The sequence below is a fragment of the Castanea sativa genome, chromosome 6 (genome assembly GCF_040712315.1).
Source record: "Castanea sativa cultivar Marrone di Chiusa Pesio chromosome 6, ASM4071231v1".
NCBI lineage: Eukaryota > Viridiplantae > Streptophyta > Magnoliopsida > Fagales > Fagaceae > Castanea > Castanea sativa.
The window spans coordinates 29,227,421-29,252,581 of record NC_134018.1 but is presented as its reverse complement, the minus strand read 5'-3'; the positions used below and the strand labels follow the sequence as shown (position 1 = coordinate 29,252,581).

The window sequence follows — 25,161 nt, the reverse complement described above, 5'->3', positions numbered from 1 at the left end:
ATAATAAATTTACGTGAGTGTGTTATTAGTCTAATAACAATTTAGCAACTACGTAACTTGTGAAAATTTTGGTGCTTTTAACTAGTTAAAAAAAAAAAAAGTGATAGTCTTGAAAGTGACAATACCAAGATAACATCAAAATAAAGAAAAGAAAAACCAGTCATCATCATAAGTGACACCAAAGACCTTGTTATTTGATTTTTATACTCTTTTTTTGCTTTTGCGTCTTCTACAAAAGATTCTTTACCTTGAGAGAAAATTATGATATGTCACACGGCATGACCCCCCTGCTCTAATATGATGACAAAGCATCATTTGATAAAAATCCAAGTTGGTATGTAACTTAGAAAAGTGACCTATACCGAATTCCATGCTATGATTGTGTGAAATTCTATTTCAACTGAGCTCATGCTTACTTCAAACTCAAACATGATCCAAGTTCTAATTTGTAGTCTGACCTTAGTCTTGCATTATATATCAGCCTGCAGTATCTCTCTTCATCAAATTAAATTGTTCTAGAATCATGAAGCCCCTGCTATGTGGTTTGCCTCAGTGGTCAAGGGGTGCATCAAAACAAATTGTAAACCCAATCTTCCCAAGTTTGACCCTTAACTCGGGTTTTATTTGAACCCAGCCGATGCATGGGTCTGTGCAAATTATGGTTTGTGCATTCGAGAGATAAGGGCGGGTCCAAAGGACTTGTCTTAGGGAGATACCGTGCCATCAAAAGAAAATTTAAAATTATTCCTCGCTTGAAACTTGTGTCAAAAATTAAGGATAAGGATAAATACTGTTGTACATACCCTATTGGTATTACATTCAAATTTTTTTTGGAACTAAAATCATGTTTTTATCCCAAAAGCCCAAGCAAACCCAATAAAGAGGTACATACACTAGCAGTATCCGTTGGGCTAACATATGCTGCCCAATCTTTCAAATGTAATTGTAAAAAGAGTTCAACTTGTCCAACGTTTCAATTTCTGGCAAAGCAAAAATGGCTCTGGTCTCACTGTTAACAAAATCAGCAATAACAAAAGGCAGAGATGAAGTGTATGTAATGGCAGTGCCTCTAAGGGCCACAAAAGGACCAGCCCAGTTGCTTATGTCTACTGCTTACTCTCTCAATCTATGGGATTTGCACCATTTTATGGTCCTCATTAAACCCTCCTCACCACCTCCTCCTTCTCAGGTTCTTCTATCCTCTCCAATTCCCACCCGGTTTTCATTTTTTATATATCATTCTGTTAAGGAAGGTGGTAAAAATAATGAATTTTTCCTGGCTATCTGGGCCTTTCATTTCATGGGTGTTTGTTATATCAACTGCAAATTATTTATTTATTTATTTTTTGTGATGGGTTATAGGAATTATGTGGCTCAGAGGCTCTCCTATCCAATCATTACATGTACATGTACACATGGGTTTCTGATATAATAATTGTTAATTTTATTTATTTTTTCACTTGTGATAACAATCATAACATTCCCTTCTTATATGAGTGCATGATTTGAAGTTTAAATATAACTCTAATCCTGCAAAGATTGAATTTTTAGTTTCATTATATCCATTTTTCAACTTCAACCCTGGAATTCCTTTTAAAGGGCATATATTAAGATATATCACTAATTTTTCAGAAGCATTTTTATTCTTAATATATAAGGGAAACAGCTGGCTTCCTCTTGTATAAGTTGGATTTACAAAGGCGTAGTCCCAGAGGATAATAGGTTCAGGGTTTCCAAAACTTTTATTGGACTGAGGTTTTCTTAGCTTAGTCTGTTTTAGGGCTAGAATGTTCAATCTAGTTGCATATTGCAATCTAGAAGTTCCAATCAGACTGTTTTTTTTTTTCTTCAGGCTTTGGTTTTTGATTTTCAACCTAAAGATCCTGAAAATATATATGTTGCTCTTGATGTCATAGCTGGTAGACCAGTACCTGGTGAGGTTTTTTTATTCTTCCAGATATTTCATCCCTGAATAGTTCTTGTTAATATATGAAGTTCTCTTTTCTTGGATTTTGTGTAATTTAAGTTTATTAATGACCATCTTGGAAAAAATTCTTGGAGCCGCCACTAAGTTAACAAGTTTATATATGAATTTGGAATATGAAACTTCATCAGATTTGAAATTTTTGTAGCATACATGATGCAAATTTCAATATACAAAAAGGTAAAGAACACTTGTTGTCTAATCTGTGGCTGAAATCCTGTAACTATGTTTGATCCTACTGGACTTGTCAATAGTACTACTCCAAAACTAGGTCAAGGAAGCCTCATTCTACTCTTTAGTCTGTTTTCCTTAAGTAATTGGTTAATAGAACTTGTTGATACAGTACAAATTTCTCAAGCGATTTGAAAATAAACACAAGAGCAGAAAAATAAAAATAGACTTAGGGATCAGCATCCAGCCATAGAAAACAAAACCAAGGAATCAGCACCAAGGGTTGCCTAGAATAAGTACCAAGCTATTGAAGTGCGTCACTAGTTTTTGTCAAATGCTATATATCCATAATCCTCTTACTATTTATTTATTTATTTTTAAATTTTGTTTTCTGTTGTCCAATCAAATTCGAGATTACCTAAGAGAATTTGAAAGTTGCTAACTATTAATATGATGTTGATCGGAAGATGCTCCTTTCTAATGATTGCAAGTTTCTACCAATTTGTTCATCTGACTAACTGATAGCATCAACTGAGCTCCAAGGATTTAGTTATATTTCCTAAAGAAAATTGCTCCCTTTTGGGTTCCCAACACACACACACACACACACATCTTCTTGCTATTTATGCCAATTGCCTAATACATTTTGGTGTAAATAAAACTTGACTTGTCCCTTGCTGAAGTTTAAGTCAAAATCGAAGAGAAGTTTGGAGATAGTTTCTACAATTTGACATTGGTCTTTCAATTCCTGAATGCTAGAATTTTAATATGTTCCCTACCATTAGGAGTTCTTCTTATGAGGAAGTTGAGAGAAGTACCAAGAAGCAAATGCTGGTATGTTGGATCTCCCAATGTTGATGCCGTAGATGTAGCATGTGAATTCAACAAAAGCTGGAAAACTGATTTGAGGGTTGGCCACCATGACTGTCGAGATTATACCAATGGTAATAATTTATTTGTTATTTTAATATGTTTATGTGTGTGTGTCACTCTGTTCCTTTTTACAATATGCAATTGGGCTATCAGGAAGACTACTACGTCCATATAATCAAGTAGTTGAGTTTAGAATCACATCAGCATATTGGTTTAAGTTTAGATCATTCATTGAGATCCTAACTCTCTGTACTTTTCAACTTGTACCTTATATTTTTCATCATATTAATCTACTTTTGTCACTTGGAAGGCTTGATCGAATATCTCACTGGCCAAAAGGATGTGCTGGAGTGCTTGCGAAGAAGCAATGGTGGTCTGGGGTAAACTATCAACTTGCTTGGATATTTGACCATAAACAATGTTCCATCATTTCTTCAAGAATGTATAGCACACAAACCTGTACCATGTTCCTTCATAACGTATCCAGTCTCTCATTTCTTGTAGATATTTTGTAAAGTGTTATACAGAAGTATACTTAGACACATAAACAACTCTATTTTAAAAATCAGCTATAGGACAAAAGGAAACATTAATCTTATGCAGAAAAGAAACTCTTTCTCACCCCCCTCCCCACCAAAGCAAAAAAGTTCTATATCTGATTAGAAATTGACTTTGTCCTACAGAATGGTGGCATTCTTCATCATACTTAAAACTTCTGTTGCTTAAGTATGCTGCTCCATGAGACCAATGCTTTGGTTAAGTATGCTGTACCGTGAGGGTAAGCATTTTTGCCTTGGGCTATTGGTATTACATTTTCCAGTTATGAGATGATAGATACTAGAGAACTGTTGTTAAATACATGCAAAAAAAGAGGAAATTGTAAGCACCACAACAACACAATATTTAACGAGGATTGGTAAACTTTGTGCCTACATCCACGGGCAACACCAACCAAAATCTATTATCAATTATAAGGATTAAAACCGCCCTCAAAAAGTCTCACTAAATCTTCACAAAAGCTAACCTAAATCCCAATATCTGTGTCTCACACTAACACACTAGACAAAGAATAATCTTTAATTCTCTCACAAGACCAAGTCTGGTCTTCTTACTCTCACACACTAAACGAAGCTACAGCACCACTCTATTTATAGGGATTGACACACCTCCCTACTTCTTTTCTTTTCAACGTGGGACTAATATTCCTAATTGGATTCGTGCTATTATCAATGTGGGACTAACACTAATATTATAGGGTTAATACACCTTTTTGTTGGGTTTCAAGTGATAGTCTAATGGTAATAACATTCTTTGTGTTGCCCCATGTCTATGGTTCGAGCCTTACCTCCCCCATTCCCCTCTATCTACCTATAAAAAGGAAAATGCACCTCCTTATGGGCTTGATTTTATCAAGAAACTTAGCAAGAGAGCGTACAAGTTGGGCATGATAGTCACTACGTTTATCATAAAATTAAGAGCTGTTAAGAAATTAAAAAGAAAAAAGAAACCAAAATCACCCACAATTTGAGCCTTCATAGTCAAAATTTAAAGATCATTCATCTTGTAAATGACATCAACTAATTAATAAGATTATTGTGCCCATAACACCTACGGTCTTGTCTCCTTTCTTGAGTGATAAAATACAAGTATTCTTAAAATTTCTAAAAGAATTCATGCCTACTATTTTCTCTCCTTTTTTTTCCCTTCATTGTTGGCATTGCATGCATTTATTGGATATTGATCATTATTGTCTGAATAGGCACTTATACTAAATACAACTATCTTATTCCCATTAGAGCATGATTGTTTCAAAATTTGAGATTTGATCAAATATTTTGATAATTTGATAGTTAGGGAAGAGGTTATTTGTACTGTTGATGTTTTCGTTGGAAATACTAAAAAGTATTAGTTGAGTTACAAAGCTCTTGGCATTTGAGATTTGATCATACTGATTGTGTTCTTTACATAAAACACCTTCTAATTCAAAAATACTAGAGATTTGGAATTATTAACAGCAATTGTAGCTTAAATTTCTATGAAACAAAGTAATATCGCTCCAACTCCTGTAGTAACTTTAATCAAACTAACATTTGGGGGATGGTGAATGCAAAAATAGATAATTGGCACTTCATCAAAAGGATCTGAAAAGGAAAATAGATTGCTGAATGAAGAAAGAACAACTCAAGTTACTCTACCTATACATCAGATTTTCGTCTGATAACAAAAAGGGAAATACCTCAAAAGCAACAAAGATCAGTTACAAAATTGACCTCCATTTTCTACTCTATTTTTAATCTCCCTCACTATACCCTCTTCAGAATCAATCCTCCCTTGATCAAATGTAGACCGCAATGATAGCATGCATAAAAGGGTTTTCAAACTTTTACCCTTCAATTGAGATTCACCCAATGATATTTAGGATTTTTTTTATTAAATCCTGTGATACCAGAGTTTTCCAAATCCTTTTCAAGAAAGGGAATTAAAAAAAAAAGGTTTTCCAAATCCTTTTTGACAAAGAGCATTAAAAAATAAAAAGTGGTTTCTGCTCTCTTTCCTCGACTTGTAGAGAACAAGTTGAGTATCCATAACAATGCCCCAGATCATCAATCGATCTTTAGTTGTGAGTGTATTATGAATAACTCAAAGAAAGCATGTCTAGGGATTGTTTTAGAGAACCATAATAGCTTCCACCAAATCGGCTTGTCTTCCCTCCCAATCACCAACAAGCTCAACTTGCTTTGAATGGGTACCAAGTCCTCTGACCTAGCAGGATACCAAATCCAAGAACCTTACTTGTCTAATCTTGTATGATTGTATCTGATTAACTAATTCCTTCTTGATTCTTTATATGATTAAAAGAATTACACACCTATAGTGCACATTTGGAACTAAGGCCGTACTGAATTGATAGGTTTGACATGAGGAACTGCTTGGAAATGATACGGGAAGTCACCAAGATTTATTTTCTTGGTCATCTTCTTGTTTGTGTCATATAAAAAGAGGCTCTGTTTTGCATATTCAATCAAAACCTTGCCGTTTGACAGGAGGAATAGAGGCCGAATAGATCCTAATGATAGACTTTTAGAGTTGATGGTGAATTCTTTAGTCCAGGACCCCTGTATTCCATAGTTCTTCATCAACCAAATATCAATATTTTTTTTATCAGTATGAACAGTCAAAGAAAGACACCCACCTAATAATAGTAAATGGCTTTGTAGCATATCAAATCTGCAATTTGGGCTTGGAATCTGATAAAATCCTTCATAGTTGAAGGATATAATGAGTTGTGAGTGGCTTACCTTGGCTTGGCCTAACCAATGAAGAGCTCCATTAACCAATGCCTCACTAGGTTGCATCTGAAGCAAGAAAGGGTTATTTCTTTTAGTTCTCCAGGCATATGTTCCCAGAGTAAACACCTCAATAGTTTTGTCTAAAGATAGTTTGAAACGTCCAAAATCATAGCTTACACATTCTTGTTCAAAAATTCTCACCACCTTGTATTCCTTGGTTCTTGGATGGAAGCCAAACCCATATGCCACCTTGAATTCCTTAAAGAAGGTGGGAGAATTAGGCAAATTTGTCAACTCAGCCGCAAGAATATTGTAAACGAAACCTTTGTTATGCATCATGATGTTATCAGATTCAATATAGGACAAGAACTGCAAACCATTGCAGTTTACGATAGAGTTAAACTTGTGATTTTGCAGCGGCACGTTGATATCCATGTTATCCTTCCAGTGTTCATCGGGGTCGCTGAGATGACTACAACTATTGACAATAAAAATATGGTCGTGTGGTGAACAAGTAGAAGAGCAATGGAGGATAAGGCACAAGTTGTTTTGGAAATCATGAAAGGCTATTTGCAAGTAAGGGAAGTGAGGATGCTTCAGCAATGCATTCCAGGACTTGGATACACGCTTGCAGTAGATGAGGGAGACAAACGGCAGTCGTGAAAAGATGTTTAGAGAGATCTCTGGTGGGAGAGAATCCATTATGAGAGAGAGAGATATTGTGATTTTAGGATTATATTAGAGGTTCTTAGGGTTTAAGGCTTTAAGAGAAAGGATTGAGATTTGAGGCTTTTAGGGTTTAAGCGTGTTGTCCAAGCATCTTTTTAAAAAAAAAAAAAGGGTTTAAGCGTGATGGCCAATCATAGGGCTCTATTCTCTCTGCATGGCCTTTTTTTCTAAGCATACAAATTAAGGGACTTCTATATCTGCTAACCTCACGCCACATAAACAAATTAAAATAAAATAAAAAGATTAATTCTATTCAAGATAAAGCAAAGACAGGTCGGCCACAGATGAAGATATAGCTTTCATCACATTAACATTATCCCCTTCAATAACAAGTTCTGAAATTCTAGCATTAGTTGCAAACTCTATTGCTTTCCTACAGGCTAGCAACTTGGCTTCGTTGCTACTGCTCACTGATGGGCCTTTAGCAAACATGGCTGCCATCACTTCCTCTTGTCATTTCGGATAATTGCTTCGCACCTAGACCTGTGACTCTCCGAGAAGATACCTGCATCAAAATTTAGTTTGAAGACCGATAGAGGAGGTGGCTTCCAAACCTCGTTGATGGAGTGCACCACCAAAGCAACACTTAGCTGAACTTGTGATGCCCGATACTCCTCCAAATACTCAGCAGCTCTCTTGCTTAGCCAATTAGGATCTCAAAGCTTACTCCCATGCAACAAATTGTTCCTTTGATTCCAGATGAACCATGATTGAATGAAGAATAATTCCAAATCCTGCAATGAGATTTTGTTAAGCAGATACTCAATGAGCTCAATCATGTCAGGTTGCCCATGGGAACATTTCTGTAGCTTTAATAAGCTTCCCGACCACACATCCTTTGCAACCTCATAAACCCACAAGGCATGTATAGCCGTTTCTAGAAATATGGTGCAGTTCAAGCATACATTGTCATCAACAATTCATCCGTGTTGGCAATATCTCATGGCATGCCCTTCAACCAAAAACCTTGATCTTATTAGGAATTCTAAGTTTCCATAGAGCAATCTAGACTTGTTTTCCTGCATAGCCATTAGAGTTTTCAGTCCACCCTTCACTTCTTCGAACCTGCATATCCACTCTATATGCCGATTTTACCAAAAACAACCCCTTCTTATTTTTCATCCACATAATTGTATTTGGGACATCTCTATGGCTCAAAGGGATTTTGCAAATTGCCTCAGCATCTTCGATGAGGAACAAAGACATGAAAATGTCTCTTCTCCACCAATGTAACTCCGGATCAATAAGGTCAGACACCAGTAGGCCCTCAGTTTCTTCATTAGCCAGGTATAGGACTTTTTTTGTTGGATGATTTGGGATCCACCTATCCCAATGAACTCTAATGGAAGAACCTTTTCCAACTCTCCAACAGCAGCCAGTTTTAAGAATGGGGAGCGCCACCATTATGCTTCTCCAAAAAAAGGAGCAATTAGGTGACTCAACAGCTTCAAGAAAATTAGACTGTGGGAAATATCTAGCCTTGAAGTACTTGTATAGTAATGAATCATCTTCTTGCAGCAATCTCCACCTTTGCTTAGCAAGCATTTCTTTTATACATAAGACAAGAACCCTAATCTTGGAACTTATATTTATAAAAAGAATAAAACGGTAACAAAACAACTTAAAACTCAAAAATTGAACATTCAAGAAATAATTTTTGTACTAATACACTATCAAAACATAACATGTTTTCCCATTAAAACATAACATGTTTTCTACTATCTACTGCTAATAGGACATTCCATTGATTTGATACTTTCAAGCTTCAACAAGAGGAATTGCTTTGAATGAAGGGGGTAGGTTGTCATTTATTATCTTGCATAGCCTCTTCGTGTTTGCATCATAGGAAAACAAAGCAAATTTGTAATACTCGAATAAGTCCACTAAATGAAATCTCAGGTTCAATGGTGTATCCTTTAATCCAAGACTCCCTCACACCATAATTCTTTATTAACCATATGTCAATCTTATTTAGTTTAGTATAATCAATCGCAGAGAGACATCCTCTAAGAACTAGTAAGTGGGAATCATGCCCATCTAGGCTGCAATGTGGACTTAGAATCTCACAAAATTCTTTGTCCTTTTAAATTCGAATGAAGCTATAATTCTTGAACCACTCTACCAAGTGACTTTTAGGTCAACACTCTTAATAATCCACTAATCAATAATTAAGCGGTTACAAGTATAAAGAATCTTACCACTATCCTAACCTATCCCAAAATACCAACTTATAGTTGAATCTTTGCTTCAATACCTAATTGAACTTGATATTGTAGTAGACTTCTTCGCTTTGCACAAATCTCCAATATGTGATTAACTCCTTTGCACGGTTCCCAGTACGTGACTAACTTTAGCAATTTGATTGATTGTTGTTGGTGTAAAGTTCTTCACTTCATAAGCATTGAAGACCAGGAAGCACTTGGTTACAAAACTTAAAGGTGTACAAACGCAGTAGCTTCACACAGAGTATATGAGTTTTGAGTATCTGTTTTCGTACTTGATAACTTTTAAAATAAGCCTTATATATGATTAGGGTTGTAGAGAGAGAAATCTTAATCATTCAAGTTATCATGGGCCAAACTTTAGATCTGAGAATTTTGAAATTGTAATTTTCGATAGATCAAGCTAGTGTCAAGCTTCTTCATTAAATCTCGATAGTAGCTAGTGTCAAGCTAGTGTTGAGCTTTAATGAAACAACTTTTCTTCATTTGTTTCTTGGATTAAACTTCATGTGTTTAATGATATTGCTTGATATGTTTGAATAACATACTTCTTGATACATTAAACCCAATGATCTATCCAATTACAAGTAAAGTGTGTTTTGTCAAAGGATTAGCCAATTACATAGAAAATATTACCCTAACAATCTCCCCCTTTGACAATCTACGACAAAACCACAAGCATAATTATGAGAGAAGTATAAAACAACAATCTCCCTAATTATTACACAGAAAATTACATAAGTTTAACTAATACAATGAACTCTTGAAAAAATTTGCAAGAAGAGAGATCACGGTATGAAAGACTTGCAACTTATCTTATTTAAAACACTAAACAAGAACCATAAAGGCATCAAGCGTGAAATATAGACAAGTTATATAAAGTAGAAATATGTGTATAAAGAAAGAAAAGAAACAACACATGTGAGATAAAGGTGAAAAACATACATACATCATCATCATCATATATATATATATATTTATATATCAAGAAGTAAAATGTATGTAAAAGGTCTCAAGACCAAGGTACGTGTAATGAGAACTATACAACAAAAACCTCACTACATAGCTCAAAAATACTCTTTACCCATAACAACAAGACTACTCTCTTATAACCAAAACTACTCCCCTTTTTTGCCACGAGTGATAAAGGGTGAATCACTGAGAGAGCATCATCTCATCATCATAATTAGAGCCAGAAGCATCATCACCATCATCATCTCTAATAAAGGAAGAGTCCATAGAAGGATCATGCTCGGGAGAAAGGATGAAGCCATTGAGGCGAGATTGTCAATGAGCGATATGACCAATTTTGGTGTTTATCTGACACATCTCATCAGTAAGATGGTCTAGACAACTACCAAAATCAGCACACATAAGCTGAAACTGATCCATGATGGCAGCGAGAGATGCTTCTGCTCTAGAAGAAGAAGGTGGAGTAGATGAGGAAGAAGATTGAGAGGCATAGGTAGTATCCTCTGCAGCTCGGAAAGAAGCCTCTTCCTACTGAGCAGGAGTAGACTCCTGATGAGGCCGCTTGGCCTTGGCCACTAGTTATGCAGCGCTCCTCCGCATAGATTCCTTGCTAATAGCACCCATGATCGTAAAGAAATGGGAAAAAGGAATAGGAACGTGCATGTGTGTGAAAATGCATGTGATAGCCGAAGGAAAGATTAGCTTATCACTTGTAACAATGTCTCGATAAATATCTATCATAGATAATATTATATGTAAGGGAAAGTCTATAGAAAGACCATCCAAGAGAGAATGGAAAATGAGCATGAGGCTTAGTGGTGGTGTTATAGTGAGACCGTGGAGTGAGAACAAAGGTCATCACTATGTAAATGATCCTTGGACCCTTAGCAAAATCATGAGTGGTGAAGTTAAGAGTATCATTCCATGACATGGGCTACTCACAAAAGCTTGAGGCGAGCTCATCTCGAGAGATAGAATGGAGACAAGGTGCATTAAGGTAGTCCAAATGAGCTACCCTAGGGACATGTAGTAAATGAGCTCTGATGTGACTATGATACGTATTCCTCGGAATGTTGTAGTAAATTGAGGAATACAGGTATCGATAGCGTGTATGTTGGAGTAAAACTCCTATATAAACACGCTTGGACATCTAGAGGGTTTCTTGTAGAGAGATTCCCAACCGCGAGAGTTAACACACCAGGTAGAGGAGTGTCTAGAAAGTCAGATAGAACGACATGGCGTTCTAAGTGAGTTGCCCTATCACAAAAGTTATCCTCAAAATCTTTTTGGGATTCTGAATCGTGGAACCTATCTTTGGAAGGAATAGAAGAAGAAGAAGAAGAAGAACCACGACTAGAGATCGGGTTTCTAGAAGGGACAGACATTTTGGGTGCCATAGCAGGAAACTAAGGGAAAGAAGGAAGAGAAAACATAACTAGAAGAGATGCTCAAGAAAAGAAGAAATAAAGAGCAATGCATGGGAATGCATGAGCATGTTATGTGCAAAACAATTTGCATCATGGGCGAAAACCCAATCCAAACTACAACACTCATAGTTCATAATCAAGCACACAACCTAGAATGCATGGAAACATGATTATAATGCTAATAAATGCAATACATGTTCATGTGAGATCATTACAACAAAACCCTGAATTTTTCCTAAAAGTCTAAAACCTAGGTCACAGAATGCATGAAATGCATGAGAAAAGAGTAAAGGAAGAGTTTTAGATCACATACCAATAGATTGGAGCTTGGAATGGGCCAAAATCTTGAAGGGATGAAAGATTTTTATGAAAAGAAAAGTTTTGGATCGAGCGAGAAGAGTGTGAGATCGAGATATTTGAGTTTGAGCAAAATTAGGTTGAACCTCGACTATATATAGAAACAGGTTTCTTGATAGATTGAAGAAGTATTAAGGAGGTGTTGAGAATAAAATCTTGATAGATCGAGAGGTATCAAGGAGGTGTCGACGACTTAAAACTTCAATGTATCGAGGTAGGTGTCAAATAGATGTCGAGTAGGCAAAGAGTTTAGAAAAATTGCTTGATGTATCAGGTTATGTGTCGAGAGGTATCAAGAAAGGCTCGGAAAACCTCGATAGAAGAGGCTTGTGTCCAGAGGTATGAAGACTACTATCGAGCTTGTATTGAGCAGCACACAAACATGAATTTGCAAGAGAAAAAAGATATGATATGAATGCATAAAAGATAAACACCACACCAAACATCATATAAGCATGCTAAGCACTCAAACACAACAAAAACTTTAGATGCAACACATTCCTTGATCCAAAACACTAAACAAGTCTAACCAATTATATTTTCAAAAAATAGGTTAAGACAATTTAGTAAGCTTATAATACCATATGTATTCCTTGTGATGACCAAATTACATTGTACCTATACAATAGTATCATGAGTAGCAAAGAATTACGTGTTGTGTATGAAACTTTTGCAAGAAAGCACAATTTTTTCATCATATGAGAATAATGATATAATAGAATCAAGATTTATTCACACATAATCATAACTGTTTGATGGTGGCCATTACCTTTGAGGTACATCATATAGCTCACACATCTCCTAGAAACACGCTTGCAACCATATGCAAAAACATTTTGATTCTTTTTGCTTTTCAAGTTCTTTGTATATTTATCTTTTAAGTATAAAAAGACATATCATGCATGGACATATGAGAGAGAAAAAAGAAATACCCAGTTATGTTAGCCAAACATCTTGTTCTTACTGTGCTACACCTTACTGAGCACGACTTTTATGAATTGCACACAAATATTTTATGATTGACGAGTTTTAGTGGTGAGATAATTATTTGTGCTTTTTTCTTAGGATTTTTTAGTGATTCCCGTCAAAAAGAGTGATAAAGTTATGAATGATAAAAGATTAACCAAATCATATAAATCACATAACGAGTCACAAAGTTGACATTGCTTCGTTATGCATGAAGATGCTCATCTAAACTACAAGTGATACAAAGTTTAAGAAATCTTGTTTCATTGGCCATCCAAAGGTACACAAGTATTAGTATACACAAACCACACTATTTTTGTATTTTTCAAATTTTCCCTTTTTATTTTATTTTGTTTTATTTATTGAAAACAAAAAATATGTTAAAAAGAAGTAAAACTAGACTGACTTAAAACAAACAAAAACACATAAGGGATGCAAGATAAGTGAATGAATTACTTAGAGTAGTCTTTTTCCTTCCAAACAAGAGATTTGGAGGGAGGAGAAGTTTTCTTCTTCTGAGACCTCTACTTAGGTGGATAAGAATGATGATTGAACCCATTTAAGTTAGTTAGGAAAAGAACAGCCTTTAAAAGTTATCCAAGAGGAGCCAAATAATTTTGGAATTGATTTTGGCTTCCAAAGGATGACACACTAATACTTTGTTGAGTAGTAAGCCGCTTATAGCAATTTGGATGAGTGTGTCCCGACACTTCACTATGTTGTCAGAAGTGTGGTTTCTTCGGTTGAGACTTCTTGTTAGTGGAGTGATGATTTTTCTACTTTGTCTCTTTCTTAACAATTTTAGGGGGTGCTCCTAGAATGGATTTGCGCTTATCATTTTTGTCCTCAATGACTATTTCTATCTTAGGCTTATCTATCTCAAATTTAGCATTTGAAGCAGGAGGAACAAAAATGGTATTATGTAAAGTACTAGAAGAGCTAAAAAAGGAGAGAGAGTGATCATACCCGAGACCAGTTTTATTAGATGCAGCATTTTGGAAGTTTTTCTCATTCCAACTCCACTTCACTTAGCTTCCTTGTAGCTAGCTTGTAAATCTTTTCATATTTCCCAGAATTCTTATAAAGCTTTGTGAAGGAAGTTTGGACGTCAACTTTATCATCCATCTTCTCGTTCGACTCCATCAATTCCTCTTCCTCTTCCTCGTGAATCAGTTCTTCAGATTCTTTGGGAAATTCAATAGTTGCTATAAAGGCCATGAATGTTCCTTCTTGATCACTATCTTTCAAATTTGCTTTTAGTTCAGTATCACTCAAGGTAGCAGCTAATGCTTTGCTTTTGCCAGTAGACTTGAGATAAGTTGGACACTCTTGCTTCATATGTCTGTACCCTTGATAGCCATAGTACTTTGGACCGGCCGAAGTGTTGCTAATTTATCCAATTTCTTTGGATTCTCTCTTAAATCTATCTTGAGATTTAGATTGAGGAAATCTAGATTGTTTGCAATCCTTGTCACTTGCCTTGACATTTGCATTTTTGATGAACTTCTTGAATTGTCTAGTGATGAAAGATTTAAACTTTGAGTTTTCATCTTTAGACGTCTCATCTTCTTCATCATTCTTTGCTTTTAGAGCCATGTTCATGCTCTTACCCCCTTGCCAATCCTCACTAAACCTAATTCATAGGTTTGTAGATTTCCAATCAACTCTATTAATGGAATGGTGTCAATGTCCTTCGATTCTTCTATGGCGGTAATCTTAGCATGAAACTGCTCTGGAAGTGATGTGAGGATTTTCCATTCAATCTTAGGTTCTGGATTCTTTTCACCTAAGTTGAAAGCCGAATTCATCATGTCCTTGAACTTGTCATAGAATTCATCGAACATCTCATCGTCATCCGTCCTTATTTCTTCAACGCTAGTGGTAAGCCTTTGAAGCTTTGAATCTTTTACAGTTTTGGTACCTTCATAAGTGTTTTGAATGATTTTTCGTGCTTCCTTAGCACTCTCAATTGATCAGATGTTCTTAAACTTCTCATTAGTCACAGCACTAAACAAGACATTCAACACTTAACTATTGGAATTTGCAGCTTTGATCTTGTCGTCATCCCAAGATGGCGACGGTTTAGCTGGTTTGATCCATCCAACTTTGACACAGCAAGCTAGACCTTTTTATCTAGGGACTGCAAAAAAGCTCTCATGCATACTTTCCAGTATGCATAGTTAGTACCATTAAACGGAGGATGTATAATCAACGATTTTCCACGATCCATAACAACAGGGGTCAATGAATCACATTGCAAAGATTAAAAACCTAATTAGAGTGTGCCTGCTCTGATACCACTTGGTGGGTTAGAATAGATTGACCCCGATTAATTAATTCAATTATCCAAGTTAATTAATTAGGTCAAATTACATGCAAATCGTGGAGGCACCAATAATTTACCAAATAACTATTATGCAGTGAAAAAATAAGTAATATGGTGATTTGTTGAAAAATGGGGAGACCCTTTCACAAGTCAAAAATCCCACTAGGTGAATTTCAGGTCACCACTCCCAAGAATCCACTAATCAATAATCAAGTGGTTACAAGTATGAAGAATCTTACCACTACCTTAGCCTATCTCAGAGTACCAACCTACAGTTGAACCTTTGCTTCAATGCCCAATTGAACTTGATATTGTAGTAGACTTCTTTGCTTTGCACAAATTTCCAATTTGTGACTAGCTCCTTTGCATGAATTCCAGTACGTGACTAACTCCAGTAACTTGATTGATTGTTTTTGGCTACAAAATTCTTCACTTCATAAACGTTGATGATTAGGAAGTATTTGGTTATAAAACTCTAAGGTGTACAAATGCATTAGCTTTACATATAGTATGTGAGTTCTGAGTATCTGTTTTCGTACTTGATGACTTTTCAAGTAAGCCTTATATATGACTAGGGTTGTAGAGAGAGAAACCCTAATAATTCAAGTCATTATGGGCAAATTTCAGATCTGAGAATTATAAAATCGTAATTCTCGATAGTTCGAGCTTGTGTCGAGCTTCTTCATTAATCCTCGATAGCAGTTGGTGTCAAACTTTAATGAAACAGCTTTTCTTCACTTGTTTCTTGGATCAAACTTCATGTCTTTAATGATACCACGTGATATGTTTGAACAACATACTTCTTGATACATTAAGCCTAACTTTGATCTACCCAATTACAGGTAAAGTTTTTGTCAAAGGATTAGCCAATTACATAGAGAATATGACTTTAACAAAGTCAGTTAATGAGAACAATGTTCTTGTGTCATGACAGTAGCATCAAATCATAAAGCACATTAGGAAAACTTAAAAAAATAGTTGTTTACTTTTTTGGTGCATATCATCACTGCTTCACAAGGATTTTGTTTTTTGTTGTTTTTTGGTTTTTGTATTTTTTATTTTATTTTTATGAGCTTTGGTTTCTCCATGTCTCTGACATAGTTCACTTGTTAACAGCCCAAATTAAATTGGGTGTTCATTTAGGCTCTTGGACTTACTAGCCCAAGTCAAACTTGAACAATAACATGAGGAAATCATATGTTTTGAAGAATGGGATGAAATCCGGCTCTTCAAGTTAAGAACTTGATTTAATCTATAATATAAAAAAGGGGAAATTACAGTAAATCCACCTGTGATAAGACTCGTTTTCACTTTGCCTACTCGTGGTTCAAAACTTAACGCTTTGCACATCTGAGGTAACTTCCGTTAGGGCTTTGTTACCCACCTCTCTCTTTGCCGTTAGAAAAACATATTTTTAGGGAAAAACAAGTATAACAAAAATAAAAAAGTTAGGGTTTTGATTGAACTTCTACAAGAACAAAGTGGGGGGAATAGCACATGAATCAAATATAAATAAAAAAAAGCTCAACGGAACTTTTGTATAAATCAAAAAGCAGAGAAAGAGAGAGAGAGAGAGGCAGAGTTCTAAGGAGGTGAGAAATCGAGGCCAGCACCACAAGGGACTTTACGAGAGTCTTCTTTAAGAATGATTTCGTTTGTGTTCTGGGCATCGTTGATTTTGTCCTCGTTAAGCCAGAGATTAGTGGAAAGTCGAAGAACTAACTAGACAAAATCAATTCCAAAGAAACCAAGGAGGTAGATGAAGGAAGTGATGAAGGCGAAAATGGTGATGATCTCAGACAAGTTAAGGACTTGAAGAGGGGTGGAGTTATGAATCTTCTCACGCCAGCGAGTGAGCAAGAAGTAGACCATAGAGAAAAACAAAGTGAAGAAGACAAGATTGGTGAGGTAAAGTGGGAGTGGCAAAGCATCTAAGGCCTTGGGCTCTTTGTCATTATGATGTAGACCCACTCCCATTTTCATGTGTGGTGGTGGTGCGGTGGTGGCTTTGGAGGTCGATCGCCAGCGGGAGTCCATTGAGAAGTGGAGGAGAATAGAAATGAAACAAGGAATGATGGGATCATAACAGTAGTTCCTAAGGCCAAAACGTAGTGCTGGAAACCCAAAGCTATTGCCTCCCCTGTTTTCACATGTAGAAATGAGAAAGGGTCACAAACAAGGAACACGGAAAAAATAAATGGGCTAGAATTTTGAAAAAAAGATTAATAAGTCAATGATTTATACAAAATTTCCATTGATCTTTTTTTGATTTATATTTGATTAGTGTTATTCCTCCACTTTGTTCTCATAGAAGTTATTAAGTAATCAAAAACCTTAACTTTTTGATTTTTGTTATTATTGTTTTTCCCTAAAAATAATGTTTTTCTAAAGGCAAAGAGAGAGGTGGGTAACAGATATCTAACAGAAGTTACCTCAGGTAGACAAAATGTTAGGGTCCGTTTGGGAGGAGGGAATGTAATGGAATAAAAATAATATTTTTAGAATATTCTTCCCTCCCTCTTGTTTGGGAGTTTTAACGGAGGGAATGGAAAGTCCATTCCCTCGTTTGCGAGTTTATGTAGGAGGGAATGGAATGGTTAAGAGGGAATACTCATTCCCTCCTAAGCCCTCAAAATCTCAAATTTTTGTTCCCCCAAATTGGGAGGAATAGGAGGGAATGGATTTAGCTTTAATGAAAATTTTATTGAAATTCCTAAAATACCCTTGAATCTTTAGACCTCTTTGCCGTACCAATATTTTTGCTAAACCAGCCGTACCAGTGTTTTTGCTCTCTCTTTGCCGCTGCTTTCTCAGTTCCCACGCTGCTACTAATCACAACCAGTCGTACCAATATTTTTACTCTCTCTTTGCCGCTCCTTTCTTAGTTCTCACACTGCTGCTAATCCCAACTGTGAGTTTTTCAATAGTTTTGATTTCATTGATTTAATTACTATTAAAAACTTTTTCAATTCTTTCAATTGTTTTGCTTTCATTGTTTCATTTTTTTTTCCTTACATTCCCCTGTATTCGATATGCTGGAACAGGGATCAAACTTCTATGTAATACATTTGCTTATCAATATTACTTGATTAGTTGATTAGTTGACATGTTATCTGGATTTGGATCGTAGTGTTTTTGTTTTTGTTTTTTTCCTTTCATTCCCCTGTATTCGGCATGCTAGAACAAAGTAACATTTTTTTTTTCCTTTCATTAACCTGTATCAGGTTTGGATGTTTCCCATTGTTAGGCCTAACGGGTCCATTCTATATATCCCATTTTCATGTCCTGAACTCAATAGTTGATACTTTGATCAAAGCAAGTCTTGTAACCTTGGTGGATCTTATGATTTCGTCAAAAGGAACCATGTTTGTATTAATATGGATAATGTTTCACAGTGTTTTCATTAATTTTAAAGGCAAGAACAAAATGTTAGGCCCAACCAATTGATATGCCACATGCCCCATGCAATTGTTTATAAAAAAAAAAACACCTTGAACAATAGGTTTATTTATTTATTATTATTATTATTTTTTTTTTGTGAAGAAACTGTTTGAGTCTTTATCAGTATATAGTTTTTTTTAATAGAAGGAATCAATGTATAGTTGGTTACAGGTTTTCTTGAAAACACTTTATAAATAATGCACTTTTACGTGCATAGTGTCCATGCATGGAAGGTGAATGGACAAGGGAGGGAGCTCAATTGTGGTGGGTCTACTGTGTAATAGATTAAATCATTAGATTATTAGTTTTTGAATTTAAAATTAAGTCCAAATATCTTAATAAAATGTGTTTGAGTTATGAGTCTACTGTGCAATAGAATTATGAATATGTTATTAGTCTTTGAGAGATAATGTTATAATTTAACACTTTGAATCCCAAACAAAATTAATGTTTATAGTTTAACAATTTTATTTTTAGATTAGTTGTAACACATTCATAATTAGTTAGACTAATAACGTAACTATTTTTTTAGAACATGTGCCATAATTTTCTAAGTTGGATTGATAACATAACTATTTTTTTTTAAAACTTAGATGGATTTGAATGATGAGGTACTTAAGACCATAATTTTTTCGGACTTTATGCGGAAACTAGCCTTGGTTCATGTTGCATGTCGTTATTTGTGTTACTTTATCCATCAAAGGCAACGACTAAAAAGAAAACATGTTCCCCACATTCCTACACAATCAACCATAGAAAGGCAAAAAGTTCATGATGAAATAATGTCTCGACTTAGGAATAGTAAAAAATGCTATGATGTAATACGAATGGGTCCACAAGCTTTTCAAGGTTTGTGTGACATTTTGTGGAGAGATGGTGATCTTCAAGACACACAGCGTGCCACGGTTGAAGAGCAAGTTAGCAAGTTTATTCACATGCTAGCACATAATCAGACGACTCGTACAATGTCCTTTTTTTGTCGTTTCAGTGAGACCACCAGTCGTCATTTTCATAACGTGTTAAGATCAATAATTATGTTAGAGGATCAATTCCTTCGACAACCTGATGGAACCCAAGTGCCACTTGAAATACTACAAAGTAGTAGGTTCAACCCATATTTTAAGGTAAATATATCATGCATATAATTTATGTTTGATAATAGTTTAGTACAAATATATTTTAAGGTAAATATTTTTGAGAGATAATGTTAATCTCAGGATTGTATTGGGGCACTTGATGGAACACATATTTGTGTCAAAGTGTCTAATGAGGATGCACCAAGATATCGGGGTAGGAAGGGTTACACCACACAAAATGTGTTGGCCGCATGCTCATTTGATTTAAAATTCACATACGTATTACTAGGTTGGGAAGGAACTGCTTCAGATTCAAGAATAATAAAGAGTGCTTTAACTAGAAACGATAACTTGAAAATCCCACAAGGTAAATTTAATTCAAATACTTATTAGGGTGTATTATTTATAATTAAAAATTTTGTAGTATATAATTAATGGTTGTTATTGTTTATTAGGTAAATATTATCTTGTTGATGTGGGATACATGAATAGAAGTCGTCTGATTGCACCTTATAGGGGAGTGCGTTATCATTTAAAAGAGTACTCTGTTCATCTCCCTGAAAATGCTAAAGAATTGTTTAATTTGCGACATGCGTCATTGCGCAATGCTATTGAAAGAGCATTTGGTGTACTTAAAAAGAGATTTCCTATCATAGCAAGTACTACAGAGCTTAATTATTGTGTTGACACACAAAATGAAATCATTTTAGCATGTTTCATACTTCATAATTATTTAATGGGTGTCGAACCTGATGAAAGTCTTATTGCTGAAGTTGATGAAGAGGTTTTACATTCTCATCATGAACGTGTGGCCCCTATTCCAAGAGAAGATGATGAGGATGCTAGGCAAGGAGATATTATAAGAGATTCTATAGCATTAGCCATGTGGCAAAATTATGTCCAAATGTGATAGCTGTTGTGTTATTGTTGTCATGTCGCTTAAGACTATGCTATGTTTCAATTACTTAGACCTAAATGTTATGCAAATTTCTCTTTTCATTTTGATATTGCTCTCTATCTTTTGATAATTAATATTAATATTTACACAATATTTTATGTGTTTTTTGTTCTATTAAATATAGCATGGGTAAGATATCAAAGAAGAATGGTGGAGATCCAAGCAAAGAAGTACAATGGAGTAGTGCTATGGATGATGCTTTAGTGGATGCTTTTTTATATCAGGTGAACATAGGTGGTAGAGTTAATGGAACTTTTACCTCTAAGGGATATGATGACATAGTGAAAGAGTTGGTTGAAAAATTTCACATGGAGATTAACAAGGATAAGGTGAAAAATCGACAAAATACACTGAAGAAGAATTTTCATGAATGCTATGACATATTTAAAGATGGATTGAGTGGTTTTGGATGGAATGATTCTTTAAATATGTGGACAGCTGAACCAGAATTGTGGGAGCCACTCATAGCGGTAAATTACCATTTTTTTGTGAGTTTAATTTTGTATTACATAATTATATCTGTTGTTTAACCATTTGTCTTGTTGTGTAACAGTCCAAACCTGCAGCCAAGAAGTGGATGACAACACCTATACCCAACTACTCTAAGATGGCACAACTTTGGGCTAAAGATAGAGCAAAAGGTGATCATGCTGAAACTGCAAAGGAGAAACGTGCTAGGTATGCTGCATCGACCACTATTGATGAGATTGATAATTTGATATCTCAAAATGAAGTTTATTTGGAGAACTTTGAAGTGGAAGATGATCAAAGTTCACCTCAAATTAATGTTGCACATTCTCGAGTGACATCACAAGATGCAATGTCTTCTAAAAGCAAGAAAAGACGACTGGCAGAAGATGATGAACTCGGGAACGTAATTTCCCAGTCATTTGATAATGTATCAAAGGCAATTGATAGGGTGACTGAGGGTATGACAAAGTGCTTTTCAAAATCATATGGAGCAGAAGTTCACGCAGCTTTCGACGTATTGGACTTAGATCCAATATCAAAGACTGAGGCCTACATATTTTTGATGGAAAATCAAACATATAAGGAGATGTTCTTTGGTTGCCCAGATCATGAGCGCAAATGTGTCTTATTGACACTGATGTCTAGGCCTAAAAATTAAAAAAGTGTGGGATTTATGGCCAACCTTAGTTTTGGAATGGATTATGTCATTTTCTTTTGTTTTGGCAAGACTCATTACTGGAGTTTTTTTTTTTTTAAAAGATATTTGTTTGCATTTTTAGACTATTTATTTTGTTGAGAATAACTATGTGATGCATGAATTGCTTTATAACATAAAAATATACATAACTTGTTATGTAGCTACAATAAAATTTTCTTTTTCCCTTAAACTAGAATTATTTTAGTTTTATAGCAGGAAATTGATATGTTAATAGTTCTATCACCTCTGGGCTTAGAGGGATGTTGCTCAGTATAAGAAATTGGGAGATGGAGATGTATTAAATTATCAAATCCATTGTAAAGTATAGCAGCCAAAAAAGATCTAATCTAAAACTAGCAGCCCCTAAAATATTTTTTGCAAATTGGAATGAAGAAATTGTGCTATTGTCAATTTTTCATGCCATTATCTTCATCTGTTAAATTATTGATTAGCGTGATGCAATCTATTCACCTTGACAAAACTATATTGTAATTCAATAATCTAACATAGACCCAATTGTGGCTAACTAGTTTCACATCATCCACTGAATACTAATCATGTCAAAGCAATTATAAGTTCTCATTGATTATTTTTTATGTTCTTTAAAATGAGGGGTATAATAGTAATGTTATTATAAAATGATTCCATTCCATTCTTTCCAATGTTACTTCCAAACGGTGTTACTTATTTTCCATTCCATTCCTTTAGTTTATAACATCCAAACAAGATTTTTAAATTCCATTCCATTCATTTCCCTACTAAATCCATTCCATTCCTTTAATGATCATTTCATTCCATTCCTTTATAAACTCCCAAACGGAGCCTTAAGTTTTGAATCACGGGTAGGGAAAGTGAAAACGGGTCTAATCACAAGTGGGTTTGCTGTAATTTCCAAAAAAAAAAAAAAGAACCGGATTATGTACATAAGTGTGCGAAGTGGAATCTGAATATTCAATATCTCTGGATTGCACTTTGGAGGAGAAAAAAAAAAGTAGAATCCAGATGTTCCATACCCAAATTCATTTTAGAAGGAGAAAAAAAAGAATTCAATTGTTGAATTTCTGGATTGCACTTGACCCCGTTGTTACAAATATACACAGAAGTCAGATCGTAAGGAGGCAAATTTCGTGGAATCCAACATTTCAATATCTGGATTCCTCACATTCACAATTTATTCTCACAAAAAGCAGAATTTAGAAGAAAGTTAGCACCTAGAAATAATGACTACCTTGTAGACTTAAAATGCTATGGCATTTAGATTTTAGACATGCCAATTTTTGATACCAAAGATGGTGTGCTCTTTATCTTTCTGCTCTAGACAATGTACTGAAGTAGAATTTTGAAGAATTTTGATCAACAAACATCCCAATCCCTTCCCCAACTTTGAGCCGCATCCTAACTACAAAATGTGTCAGCCAACCAAGTTTGAACCCATAAACATCACCATGCCTGACCTTGCGCAACAATAATTCATGCTCAGTTCCTGTATCAAAATCCACCATCTTCACACGCACATCCTGTCCTCCCTTCGCTTTCTGAACCTTTTCGGCATCTAGGTTCTGAAAAATGTGTTCTACTTCAGCTCTTGTGAATTTGAACATACGGTCAAGAGCCACATCAGGCTTCACAAGTACTCTGTTGATTTTCCATTGGTTCAGATCCATTTGATGCTGTGTCCTCAAAGTACCTTCAGAGTTTCTGTCTTTGAGTTCGCCTTCACTCATTTCCATGGAAGAAGCATTGTGTGTGAAGCTATACTAATTTCTACTTGTGCATGTAAGTTGGGAAACATATATTGCGTTAAATATGGTTAGAACTTAGAACAATAGTGTGTTTGCTTTATTTCTCTTTAAAGAGAATATTTGTAAATGTTTAGTCTTCATGTAGATGTGAAAAAATCTGTACTCCTAGAGGTTTATTAGCCTACTATAAGTTCAAGGAGTGCATGCAATATATCCCCTGAAAATTTTGTAATACAAAGCAGCTTTAGAAAGAAAGTTGCAACATAATGAACATTTAGATCTTCATTAATGTGTCATTAAATATTAGAGTTCACTGTCAATTAAGCAAGTAAAAATTGATTAGCCATTTATTTGAATTTAATTCAATTTGAAATATTCATAGCAACCGATTGCTTATTGCTTACTAAACTTTATTTTTGTAGAACAAAGCATTAAGGGTTTATTTATTTATTTAATTTTTTTTTTCTAGTTTGGTTTTTAGTTTTTGGGATACAACAATAGGTAAGAGATCTAGGGTTCCAGTTAATTTAACTGATAAAATTGCTGATGGTTGAATAAGAGATCTGAGGTTCAATTCTCTCTTACACTAAAAACCGATTGATGTTTTAATCTGATGATAAAAAACTATCATCAAGAGCGGACGTTATATGTTGAAACTCTCTAATAAAAACAATAGGTAAGAGGGTATTCAAACCATGGTTCTCTTTGTAAGGAGAGAGCAGTAAATGCTAATAAGTAACAAGCTGCAACATTAAAGCTATGGATAGTTGGACACAACAAAGACTAACAATAATCTCACAACATTCCTAAATCAACCTATCACCTTACCCATGGGACACCACAATCTGGAACTCAAAGTTTTTTGATAACCCATGTGTAAAGTGGTGGGCTATTTTTGGTAAAGTGGTGGGCTATTTTTGGAATATTTTGAAATTATTTTAAATTTTTGTTGTGTTGCTAGGTGGACTCAAGTATGACTTTTGGTAACCAAACATGAAAATTGGATGACTTATTGTGGACACATAATTTCCAATTATATCATTTACACCAATTTTTATGGTCTTACTATACATTACAAAAGTTATTGGCTATTTATTTATTTTTTGAATGGAAACTGTGATTACCAAAGGAAGGTTATTGAGCCAACTCATGTAATTAATTTCAATTCTAGGTTTAATTATCATTTGGTTTGTAACGTCTGTTAATGTGTCAAAATGGTTCCTAAAGTTTTAAATGTGTCTATTTTGTTACTAAACTTTTATTATTGTGAAAATAATTGTTGTTGATAAGTGAAGGATGAAAAGTTAATGTGAAATAAATGGTAATATTATATTATTTGGGGGTAATTACACTCTTTCCTCGAGGTTTGGGAGAATGATAATCCACCCCAAACTTGAAGGAAAAAACACCCAATTCCTTGAGATTTGAAGAAATTAACACTTCTCCCATTTTGTTAAAA

General features: G+C 35.0%; 4 protein-coding genes across 4 annotated transcripts; 2 read left to right on the top strand and 2 right to left on the bottom strand.

The window, feature by feature from the left end:
- The first annotated feature begins 834 nt into the window (after positions 1–834).
- On the top strand, positions 835–3,817 carry LOC142638402 (uncharacterized). Its single transcript, XM_075812437.1, has 5 exons — positions 835–1,189; positions 1,853–1,934; positions 2,941–3,099; positions 3,339–3,408; positions 3,712–3,817. Exons 1-5 carry the CDS (start codon positions 995–997, stop codon positions 3,752–3,754), a joined length of 549 nt encoding a protein of 182 aa, XP_075668552.1. The 5' UTR covers positions 835–994; the 3' UTR covers positions 3,755–3,817.
- A 2,099-nt stretch (positions 3,818–5,916) lies between these two features.
- On the bottom strand, positions 5,917–7,020 carry LOC142639755 (F-box protein At3g07870-like). The gene has a single exon (XM_075813894.1). It carries the CDS (start codon positions 7,018–7,020, stop codon positions 5,917–5,919), a length of 1,104 nt encoding a protein of 367 aa, XP_075670009.1.
- A 13,900-nt stretch (positions 7,021–20,920) lies between these two features.
- Positions 20,921–21,941, top strand: LOC142638401 (uncharacterized). Its single transcript, XM_075812436.1, has 2 exons — positions 20,921–21,262; positions 21,346–21,941. Exons 1-2 carry the CDS (start codon positions 20,981–20,983, stop codon positions 21,919–21,921), a joined length of 858 nt encoding a protein of 285 aa, XP_075668551.1. The 5' UTR covers positions 20,921–20,980; the 3' UTR covers positions 21,922–21,941.
- A 1,320-nt stretch (positions 21,942–23,261) lies between these two features.
- On the bottom strand, positions 23,262–23,684 carry LOC142639754 (putative B3 domain-containing protein At1g78640). Its single transcript, XM_075813893.1, has one exon. The coding sequence runs from the start codon at positions 23,682–23,684 to the stop codon at positions 23,262–23,264; it is 423 nt and encodes a 140-aa protein (XP_075670008.1).
- Positions 23,685–25,161: the final 1,477 nt, after the last annotated feature.